Source organism: Hippoglossus hippoglossus, chromosome 5 (assembly GCF_009819705.1).
Source record: "Hippoglossus hippoglossus isolate fHipHip1 chromosome 5, fHipHip1.pri, whole genome shotgun sequence".
NCBI lineage: Eukaryota > Metazoa > Chordata > Actinopteri > Pleuronectiformes > Pleuronectidae > Hippoglossus > Hippoglossus hippoglossus.
Genome location: NC_047155.1, coordinates 5,218,309 through 5,230,567, shown reverse-complemented (window position 1 = coordinate 5,230,567; position 12,259 = coordinate 5,218,309). Strand labels below are relative to the sequence as shown.

Sequence of the window (12,259 nt, the reverse complement as noted above, 5' to 3'; positions counted from 1 at the left end):
CGGTTTTGCATATCTCTGCCGAGAGCCACAGTCTGACATTGGTAGGACATCACAAACTCATATTCATGACTCGACTGAGATTTTCTCCCCCGTGCCCTTCACCGCTCCTAGCTGAGCGACTGCTACACGCCCAACAAATGTGATGCAAATTCGCTGTGTCGCTGAATCCTCTCTTCACACACACACACACACACACACGCACACACGCGCACACACGCGCACACACGCGCACACACACACACACACACACACACACACACACACACACACACACACACACACACACACACACACACACACACCGCACACTCCTGCGGCCATGGCAGTTCCAGCTCTGGATGAAAGCAGTGTACTACCCCTGCATTAATGGGTTCAAAAGAGGACTAGGGGCCAAAACTTCTCTGTGTAGTCAATCACTTCCTCCATCTTCCCTTCTCTGTTGCCAGACATCTGTACACGGCACCGACAAGCTTTGGACGAGCAATCTCTGCCCACCTCAAAGACAGAAACTAACACAACTGTTTGTCAACATGGGGTCTGAGATGAAACCCTGGGCACGGGAGCAGACAAGACTTTCTATAATCCTTAATATCAGATGGCAGGAAAATGCAGAACAAAGGCGACGGCCGTGCCAGCTCAGTCCTCGCCATGAGGCGGCTGGAGCTACTTTTGCCAAGGAAACTCTGCACATCAAGGAGTACCGCCCCAATTTGAATCTGCCCCTTACAATCCTTGGATCCTTCTTCTGCGGTGGCCTGTTTGGCACAACATGAGACGAACGCAAACCACAACTGTTCACAAATACTAATCTGGTTATTCAAATACCACGTTCCAGGGCCTTTGTCTCAAGCCTGTATATCACGATTTTAAACGTTGGACATGATTTAACCGACTTTTATGGATCAATCGAAGATTTTTGTCTTTCATGACCGATCTGGAAAAAAAGCAAAGATGACATCGGCTCCAAAATACAGCAATTAAATTGAGTGGAAACACTTTTTTCTGAATTGCACACGAGCTGAATGGAAAGTTAACATTTGCACCTACTTTAAATTAGAGCAGGAGGGAGAGATTTCCTGTCCCTAAATCTCTGAACACTGGCCAGGACCAATAAAAAGAAGCAGCATCCAGAGTGGTATAGGTAGTAAATACAGAGAGGACGTTTCACTGCAACAGAAACGACTGGTTTGGCACAATAGGAAATCAAAGAAGAGAGAGAGAGAGAGCTTTCCTCCCCTTTCTTCTGAGTTAATGCTGTTTTCGCCTATCGTCCTCTCCACATTGATGTATAGTCACAGCGGAAGAATGCGACCGAATTACCGCATTTAGCAGATCTGCAGGATTCACCCCCCTGGGTGCATAATTTGTTTCTGCATGCTATCTTGACAAGTACAGAGTGAGCGGGAAAAAAACCCAGGGCCAGAGGAGGACTCGAGTCTGAGGCTTTGCTCGAGTGTCTATGATTCCCTGTAATTAGTATGTTAACTGTCACAGCAACCCATCAGGGTCCTCTGCAAATGACCTCGCTGTCAAGCTGTGGGTGTGGCGACCCCCTGTTTATGCACATTCAGGCGTCGCACTGCCCTCTATTGGCAGGGAGAGCGATGAAGACGAGATGAATTGTATAGTGCAAGAGGCACAAAGGTCAACAAGTATGTTATTTATGTTAGAAAACAACCGGACTGGGGAGTTTTTGTACACGCTTGCTGTGAAACCAGACTCTGGGTTACAAAAATCAACCACCTTGATCCTGTCATCCATCCATCCATCCTCTGAGGGTCACGGGCGACTGGAGCTAATCCCAGCTGACATTGGGGCGAGAGGCGGAGTGCAGCCTGGACTTGTCGCCAGTCCATCACAGGGCCGACAACCCTCCACGCTCACACTCACACTTACGGGGCTAATACAAGATACCGGTTACCTTAACCTGCATGTCTTTGGACTGTGAGAGAGGAAGTACTGAGAAAACACTCGCAGACACGTGGAGAACATGCCGACTCCCAGGACCTTGTTACTGCGACAGTGCTCACCACTGCACCACCGTGCCGCCTGGATCTTGTCGTTAAGACACAAATTAAAATTCCCAAACCCCTTTCAACAACACAGCTGTTTATTAAATGAATTAAAAGCTGCGTTAGACAGGATGAAATGACGACTTCACTCGATTAGCATTCCCCCCTGAATATTGGAGCTATTTTTTTTAATGCTCCTATATTTTCACTTCACTACACACACACACAGAAACAACTTTGCTGCCTAAGCTGGCAGCAAATCCAGTGTTCCTGTCTTGGCCAATACGGGGCAGGGATAAAAGGCTGTACTATTGGCAAGCATGACAACCATTCATAATGTACCTCCACACTCTCACGTTGTTAGTAACACTTTAGGGCATTTGGAACAATACAACTTCTGTTTCATAAAAGATTAGAACAGAAATCCGTAAAAAATAAACTATGACTAATAATCTCTGAACCCTACATTTTCTTCTCCAGTTGCTTGTAAAAATGATGAAAAACAAGCCGCAAAATCCACCTCCTGTTAGAATGTAGTCAATATTCACACCAGCAGTGCCCACCCACCACAGTTACTGTTCTGCCTCTGTGGGTCTTGCATCTTTGTTTTGCTGCCGACACCGGACTTAAATTTATCACAAAAGGGAGGCGGTGCAGCTGGCAGTCGGCGCTTCCGGCTTGAAAAGTACCTTCAAACCATTACTTAAATTCAATAAACCCGACTGCTGGTGCCTCTGTCGCCCGGCAGAGTGGAGATCCAGATCTACAGAGAGGGTCTGACCTCGGAACACTCCCGAAACATTAGCCCAAATGTTGGAAAGCGCCACGAGTCCCTCAGAGTTGTTCTGCGCGAATGCCAAAGTTTGACTTCTGCCCTGACCTCTGAGCGAGGTCCTTCTTTGATCCGCAGCGTTGAGCATTCAGCGCTTGTGTGCTGTCACTGCCCCCTGTATTTGTGACAGTGACAAGTTTGGTGCGTCTGGGGTTTGGCTTTTCTGAGCCGAGCCTCGACAGCCAGAAGCTTCCCGAGCTGCATCAGCTCCAGCGACAGGTCTGCTGTGGTCCAGGCTTCAAAAAACAGAGAAATTCGATTGACACTTCCTCCTGCATCCAAGTATTCTGCACGCCACCAGCTTGGAAGTCAGATGACAAGCAGCAGTGGGTCTGTATTCTGGAGGGAGCTGTGCTGCATGTTTACCGAGCTCTCAAGTGCCTCCGAAATTTACAACTAAATTTGAGGCGAGCTATTTTCCTCTGAGTGAGGCTCTCGGAAGCATTTCACCAAACACAGTTCAATAAATAAAAATTGATCCGGGGGGGGGGGGGGGGCATGGTATACTGAATTCCACAATAAACACATCTCTGCAGATGGACGCTTGTAAAAAAAAAACTAGCAGAACAATTTGACAGAACATGGAAATGTGTTGGTATCCATGCATTTAATATCACCGACAGCAGCTGTTGATTTTGGATTTACTGTAGATGCCACATTCGCTTCTGCTCCGCATTCTGAAAAACAGGTTATTTGTTGAGCTTCCAATGCATTAAAATGTGCTGTAAAAAAAATCCTAAAGTGCAAACAAAGCAAATCTAACCATCAGGCTGGAACTCGTGTTGCGTTCATGGACATGCATTACTTTGCGGGTCCAAATTGAAGGGAGGTAGAAAACACATTTTTTACCACGACTCCCAAATTAAGATGCTGGTGGGTGGCCACTGATGGCATATTCGAGCATCATTTGTGGAAACGATAATGAAGCGCACGCAGCCAAATAGAGCAACGGAGCACACCAGTACAGTTGGTCATCATCATGATTCATTTGGCCCTGATAGTCACAGAAAAGCCTGCGTGCTGTAGATTACATTTCTAATAAGCATCCCTGGGGGGGGGGGGGAGAAAACTGCTCTTGATGACGATCAGGTCAGGGAGGAGAAAGATGTGCTCTTTCCAAAAAAAAAAAAGGTCTCAAGCCTTTCGTGCGTCCAGCTGTTTGTGTTTTTCTGTCTGCCAGAAGGATATTACTGCGGCACGAGAAAGAAGAGTCGCCGCACCTCGGGTGGACATGTGGCCAGAACGACCTTTTAATCCATGCTGTGGCATCTTGTCTTGACAAATCAAGAGAGGTGGCTGGTGTCTGGGCGTCTGAAAGGTAGCAAACAACCTTCAAGAAGAATAAAAAAAAAAAACGGCGAGGGTATATTCTGAAAGGTGTTAATTTGATGACTTGCCTTTTAAAAAAAGCGATAACATAAACAGTCTAAAGGAGGGAGAGGAAATAAATCATCAGAGAGGCGTTGCATCGGGGGAAGGCCACCTTTTTGTCCTTCTCCCTTTTAATCCATATTTCATAACCCAGCATCCCGGCAGCCTTCACACTGAACCCGTTCCCTCGTCTTGGCTGTGGGAGCTCGGAGTCATTATGTTTGTAAATCAGTCATTCACCAGACAAAATGTAGCCGTGAACACGCCGTGCTTGCCGCTGCCAGGGATGCTGCTCAACAAGCTCATTTTCTCACTTTCATGTGGCAAACTGAATACACAGTTCTGCTCTCTTATCGCCTCCATCAGCGGGGAAGATGGATGACCACGCGAGTGAAAGGGACACGCACAACATGCCCCAAAAGCACCAGCCAGTCCAGTAAACAAGCACAGACCCCAGTGACCCAGTACAGTGTAATTGTACTGGATGACAGACAGAGATGACCTACAACGTGTTTGATGGATTTCCAGACTGAATAACAAGACTTTCCAAAAGGGAAAATACATTAAAAATGAAGTAAATACGGAATTATGATGATCTGTGTGATCTGTGTAAACTAGTGGTGTGTATTAGGGGTAAGACATGAGCAAACGTTGCCGTTTTTTCTGAGCGGAGACACAGAAGCTAATCCTCTCAGAGAAAGAGAAGGGAAGCTCACCCCCGATGCAGCCCGAACCCTTTCCCAGTTTGTCATTCTGCACTTCAAAGCATACATGATGAAATCCCCCAAGGTATTATAAGAGCTCTGGCATAGCAGCCATCCTCAAACCTGTCCTAGCCCTAATGCCTCATAAATGGAGTCTGGAAACATGTCCCTTTACTATTTCTAACGTCTTTGTAGTCTTGGATCTTTAAGAACCTTTTAGAGTCGCAGAGGAAGGAGAAGAAGGAGATATGAGGCGTTTGTGAGTCATTATGCAGCCGAGGGATTCCAGTCCCCTCACTGTAAAAATCCTGCACACACAGTGTGCACGTGCACCTCGTTCAGAGCGGTTAGGTCGGTGCAGGAACCCGGCATCGATCGCCTTCCGAGCTTTGCTGAATGAGCGGTTGTAGAGAAACACAGTGCACAGAAAATAAATGTGTCCTGCATTGAGAAAAGCACGTGATTCAAGTCATTCAGTTCTCAATGCACTATGTGACGCCATCCGATGGCGGTTGTTATACAGCCTGCTGAGCTGTCACATTATTGCGTTTCATAAATACATCCATTACTGGTCTCCAGGCTTCAGGCGAACAACGCCTGCGGGACGGACTTGAAAATAAATGGCTGATAAAACTCTGTGAGGCTCAGAGTCACACAGGGAGATGAAGGGAGCACCTGTATTTAAGATTTTAGAGCATGAGTTAAATTAAATTATATAAATTAGATATATATACATATAAAACATATATAAATCAAAAAGTAACAATCCATGCTAACACGTTTTTTGGATGTAAACTAATTTAAATATTCTTCAATTCAGCTGTTACCGTGGGGACAGTTAAGTGTCGTACAAGATGGATGACACAAGCTATCTATTATTTCCATTTGTTGCTTAAAGGTTTAAAGATGGACGACACGACAGCTCCCTGAACGTGAAGCCAAAATATCTCAATCGCCCCCTGGTGGCTGGCTGCAGTATAGGTCATAACCCTTTTCTCCTCAATGTTAGCAAACAGAACATGGGTCAAATTAATTTCTTATGAATAAAAAACATTTCTGTCATTTGAGGTAGTTCTGGTACTTAGTAGGTATTAATGAGTTTTTTGATTGGCGGCTCCACTCCACAATCACCACTGTGCAGACTGAAGATGGCTGCACCAGTATCGGTGATATCTTGGCTTCAAATCTGCACATTTGGAGGAAGTGGAGACACATCGTCCATCTTCGTATTCAGTCATTAACTGTGCCATTTAACAGCTGATTCTCCCGTATGGAAATGTGGTTCATCTGCTAAAGCATCTCCTATTAATCCGTTAACTCCAGCACCTCACACGGTCCCTAAGGGGCCAGACCTGCCCTGTTTCATCTTTCAACAGACAGGATGTGCGCTGACTCTTTAAACAACGGCCATCACGACGTGGATTGTCTATTGACCACGATAGCCCAGGATTCTGTGTGTGGGTGTGTGTGTGTGTGTGAGTGTGAGAGAGAGAGAGGGAGAAAATGAAAGAGATAAATTGAGGGGAGTCAGTCTGCCCCGCTGTTCTCTCAGCCGACTTGTGATAAGGTTTATCTCCGGTGCCTAACGAGTTCGCCCAGTAGCCCAGGCCCGGCTCCTGAGTGGACCGGGCCAGCAGTGGGGGTGAGCTCCCTCAGGTGACCTGCGCATGTTGTTCATGCTACGCCGCTTTAGAACTTTATTTCTTGTAGGAGATGGCTTCGGCCCCTTCGGCCACATCTCTTTTAATCTGGGATTTCGTTTTTTTTTCTCGCCTCCTTTTCTTCATCCTTTCTACTCACTGTAACTCAGACTGCCAAGAGAAGCTGCGAGAGCTGGAGAAAGAGATGCTGCGGAGCTTTGGCACAGAGAGGCGTGTGTGTCCCAGAGGCGGTGGCTGAGGCGAAGATGGAGACACAGAGAGGGAGAAGGGCTGCTGCCGAGTTAAGCCCCTAATCACAGTCTGCTCTGCATGAAGGACTTAAAGTCACTCCATTTAATGCTACCTTCTCTTTAGTCAAAAAAAGGGAGAGAAATACTCCTGCTTACCTCCTCAGCTTTCTGATACCTAGGCCCCGGTTCCTATCACGCAACAATTCATGTGATGCATTAAAGTAATCACAAACAAATACTGGGGAACATGCAAACCAAGCACATACATAAGCTGCAGCACTGAAGTCTGGACCTTTTCTGGAAATTTTCCAGAAGGGCTGCGAACGTCTAAGTTTGTTGCTCCTGAGCTTTTCCTTCCAGCTCCCTGTTAAAATATCCAAGTTGAGCCCGTGTGAGAATACAGCAATGTCTGGAAGATTCACAGCGAACGAGTGGGGGGGCGTATTGATGTCGACAGATGCAAATCACCAAAAAAATTCTGATTTAAGCATATGAATATATCAGAAAACGAGGTGTTATACATTTTAAGATAACTCAACTTAGAAATAGGAGATTCGGGAGCATTTCACGATAAGGTCTGATGCTGGTGTCTGAATTTATACATCATGTCCTGCCTCCTGCTGCTCTACTCAGACGCCCCCCCCCACCACAGCTCCTCTTGAACATGTGTGACCAAACTCCAGAAAATGTCCAAGGGCCAGTTTTTCAGACATTTTCTGGAGCTCATGTCTGAAAACGGACTTTAAAAACCCACAGCAATGCGAGCATGAATGTTTCCCTCTCTCACATATTAGCCTGAACATTAACAGCCACAACATACATGCTCAAAGCCACGTGGAAACAATTTCAATAGCGAACCACATTCGTGACTGACACGGCCGTCGTGCCCCTCATCCGTGTGCTCAGGTGCCTCATTTGTTTGTGTGTGAGAGGTGGAGAATACGAGCGGATCCTTGGAGACCACAGGCTCCCACTGCCTCTAAATATATTAATTGACTTGGCTCCGCTTCCAGCCAGGTGTAACACACTTTCGCAGAACACTCCAGAACTTTCGGCGAGATCTTCTGGGAAATTCCCACCTGCCGTGTCAGAGCTTCACTTTCCGCACTTCCAACCGCTGCCTCCCCTCACCCTCGCCGTCTCGTCCACATGGCCTTGCAGACTCCGGGATGGCATATAGGTCTTAATCTAATGTCGGAGCATTGATTTATGCTTGGGTGTCCCACAGCCATTAAGATAATTGCATGATCACTTTATAACACCCTCCTAATTTGGCTCCCCCCCCCCCCCCTCCACCAGCCTGGCTCAGAAAGACCCGTAACCACATTATGGTGTTATAAAATGTGGTTGGAAATATTATCTCTCAACCCCTTCGCAAATTGATCTCCAACCATTTCCTCTGAATAAACCCTTTTAGTCGTTCTCTCACCTTTGCTGACCACTTGATCTATCGGAGGCTTCCAGAACTTAACAGCTTGTATTGATCGAGACGCTTCCTCCGGCATCTTGAGGGGATGCTCTTGTGTCACCTTGTAATTCTAATAGTCTGGGTACTTCTGAGTGAGATCATCCCCGAGACAATGTATTTTTAGCCGCTGGGGCAAAGCATCTGCAATTTGATTGCATTTAATTGAAAACGACGGCAGTAATTGGCAAAATGATCTCTGCCGACACAAATCTTTATGAAAATAAAGATTCCGACTTTGCTGTTGGCGAAAAGGAGAAGTTAGCATCAGTGAAAGTTAAATTGCTCTGACTCCAAGGGAGGCACTTGGCTTCCTGAGCATAAACAGTGCCAGTTTAGAAACATTGAACACAGACGGAGTTCAAGTTCATAAAGATGCAGTGATTAAAATGTTTTACTCATTCATAATATTTAATGAGGTTATTACTTGAAAAGGTTTAGATGCAGTTTCTGCACGTGTAGGAAATTCCAGCCACTCTGACAACAACACGTTCAAGAGGCCAAAAAAGGTTTTGACCTATGACCTTCAAATTATAATCCGGTCGTCTTTGCGTCCTTGTGTATTTTTGTCCCAGATGTAATGGAATTCCCTGTATGTGTTACTGAGATATCACATTCACAAGGTCACTGTGACCTTGACCTTTAGCCTTTGACCACCAAAATCGAAGCAGTTCATCTTTGAATCCAAGTGAACGTTTGTACAGAATTTGAAAATATTCCCAGGCGGTATTCCGAAGATGTCGCGTTCACATGGCAACTAAAACATTTTGGCTCCGGCCACTGGCTCTCACCGGCACGGAGGCATAAACATTGAAAAAGCTCAACATGCTTCCTCTTAATCAATTACAACTTATGTTCTGGTGAAAACTTCATATTATCATTATCATATATCATCATAAGAAAGAGGAAGTACAATGTTTTGTGCACCCAGTTTGATTTCTCCAAGAATAATAATAATTTAATTAAAATTTAAAAAGCTAGTCATGAGTTATTGAGGTATTTTTTTACTTACATATTGACTTTAGCTGTTTCTTATGCATTCAACTTATACAATTTGGTTCTGCATTACTTGTATTAACTAAGATTTATCCTGTAATATTTTCATCCGAGCTGAGACCAGATGTAGTGTTAAAGATTAATGAGCTTGTAAAGAATTTATGGGACTTTTCTCTTAGATGCTATACCTTGATTTACTGATTGGTCCCACTGTGTTACATTCCTATTTGATTTATACGAGGGCTGATCGACAGGTTCATGGCCGGAGGTGGACAGCATCAGTCACAGATCAAGATTTACACATTTATCTTAAAGGTTCAGTGTGTAGAACTTAGTGACACCTAGTGGTGAAGTTGCATGTTGCAGCTGAATACCCGTGATGAGAACCTGTGGTAGCCTTCAGTTGTCATAAAAACTCAAAAGGTGTTAAGTTTGTCCAGTCTGGGCTACTGTAAAAAAAAAAAAATGGCTGCCTCCATAGAGAGATTATATTTCTACCTATAGATCCCTTTCACCTTTAATCCTCGCCCCCTCTTACACGTGCATAGAACACATTTAAAACCTGTGCTCTTTAAGAAAGGATCTTTGTCACAGTGTCACAGGGGGTTTTACCTTTCTCTCTGGTGACTTCGTGGCAAAGACGGGCATGTGACAGGAAAGCAGCGGACACCAGAGCGGCGCCTTCGTCTTCCCTTCGTCTTCTCCGTACAACCAGCCCGGTGAATTCTCCTCTCCTGAAAGAGAGAGAGAGAGAGAGAAAAGAGAGACTTTTTCATTTCCTCTCCTGAAGGTGGATCTATGTTAATGTCGTTATCCTTCACCGGCTTGTTTTATTGACACGCACCGACTGAATGAAGCTCACATCGGCCGTAAACTCTCCTTCAACATGTCAGAAACCAAGGAAAAAGAGGAAGGACATTTATCTCCCTCTATTATGTGATATGAACAGCGTTATTAGCATGTGAATAATATAATCAGCTAGAGGCCTATTCCCTGATGTAGGAGGCGAGGCCAGCTTCTGCCAACACAGGGCCTCAGCAGTGATGAAACCTGCACTTAATCAACAGTGAGAGTCGGTCCCAGCAGGAAAAAATACAACTGCTGGATTTGAGTTATAATAATGGGTCCGGCTGTTTGTTGCAAACATCTCGGCGCTCGCAGCTCCGAGCTTCACAACAGGTGCACCCCCCTGACAAGGCGCCGGGGCAAATCTTGCCAAACCGATCCCACTATGTAATTTTTGCGATCATCAATTTCAATTTACAGAAAGTAAATTGTGCATGAAATTCAACAGCTTGCAAAAAATTTGCCTGCATACGTTTCCATTGGCACGAGCTGCCTATTAGCGGCGCTGTGTCTCCCAGGCATCACGGCCACATTAGATGTATTTGCATTGGTTTATTTCAGAGTTTGTTTTTAAAAAGGAACAATGTTGGTCGACTCTTTCTCTGCATGTAGGAGTTTGCACTGAACGACGGCACCAGAGGTTGTTTGAATGATTCCATTCATCCGGTTTTGGCCTCACAGATAAATACACCTTTCCAATTTAAACAGCTCCTTACCGAATTAGTGAAATTAGAGAAATGTATCATCGCTCTCCCAAGTCGTTGGAAATTCTCATCACATTCAAAGCTTGAGTGGATTTCAATAAAATTCAAGCCACGGTCATACAGAGCAAGGAGCTGCAACAATGATCAAGGACAGGAATGAGTGGGCTTCTTCTTTTCAGAACTTTCAATGACTTTTCCTTTTTGTGTTTGTTTGCTGTTGATTTTCTCTCACATCTGTTTTTTTAACCTTGTGAGCACCACCTCCATTCTATCCTCAAAACATTTGTAAACAAATCCAAGTGTCTGCGTGCCTACACCAGTCGAGATGCATGAAATAAAAAAGATATTTTCATTTTGTATTCACCAAAAGAATAGAGGAGAATACAACTTTTGAGGAAAATAGGTTTTTCAGGACGAGATACAAGACATTTTTCAAGAGATGCTTAATCTGATTTATATAAAATTCATAAAATGGCTGGATATTGCACAATTTATGCAGTGAATCTAAGTTCAAGTACACATAAATACACATATTCAAGTTAGAGTACCACATTACCTTTTCTACCTCAGTTAAAGTAAGAAAATACCTGCTTTGAAGTATTAAAAGTAAAAGTATTTGCTGTGTGCAGCCCATTCCCTATAGAAGTGGAGTAGAAAGTACAGATATTTGCCGATACATGTAGTGGAGTAAAACTGAAAAGTACCTGAAAACAAATCTACTTAAGTAAACTACAGATACACGAAAAATGCACTTAAGTACAGTAACTGAGTACATGTACTTTGTTACATCCCACCACTGACTTTAACTATAACACATTTAGCGTCTTCTCCATCTCTGGCACAACATCGTGACTAACACAGTCCTGCTCAGAGCAAGGTCACTGCGGAGAATGGGGCAGATAATTATAAGGTTTTTAAAAAACGGTCATTTATATTTTTCAGCCATCTAGAGTTGCGGCGTGTTCTTTAATAATTACTCTTGAGGATGTGGGGGGGGGCGTGGTGGGGCGGTGGAGTTTTGGCCCCGTGGGCCGACCGCCCCTCAGTGATTCCCTGCCAGGATATCAGGGAGGTGTGAGGTCACTGACTAAAAGACTTGAATCGCAGCCAGATTGCTGCAGGTGGGGAAAGGGAGGTCCAGCGGTTTCCTCTACACCCGAGCAATCATCAACTTTCATCAGTTAATTAATACATTAGCTAAAATAATGTTCCGCTTGGGAATGCTGGGTGTGGATTTAAAGGAATCGGACGCGCGGGGAGATGGAAGGAACGGAACGACGGGTTCGTGGGTATGAGAGGACACAAAATGGCCTTCACCTTCAGTCTTTGCCACCGAGTCGTGATGATGAATAACAATGAACAAATGATAAGCACGGACCTAAATTGAAACCAGCATCAAATTGGGACATGCACCTCACACACACACACACACACACAC

At 44.8% G+C, this 12,259-nt stretch overlaps 1 protein-coding gene across 6 annotated transcripts in view; it reads right to left on the bottom strand.

Annotated features, from left to right (window-relative positions):
- Positions 1 to 12,259, bottom strand: part of arhgef10la (Rho guanine nucleotide exchange factor (GEF) 10-like a) — a 104,573-nt gene that overhangs the window by 27,143 nt on the left and 65,171 nt on the right. For all 6 annotated transcript variants that reach the window (XM_034586427.1, XM_034586431.1, XM_034586429.1 and 3 more), the window contains one exon: positions 9,884 to 10,005. In XM_034586427.1, coding sequence (XP_034442318.1) covers positions 9,884 to 10,005 — 122 coding nt within the window. The remainder of the gene's footprint in view (positions 1 to 9,883; positions 10,006 to 12,259) is intronic.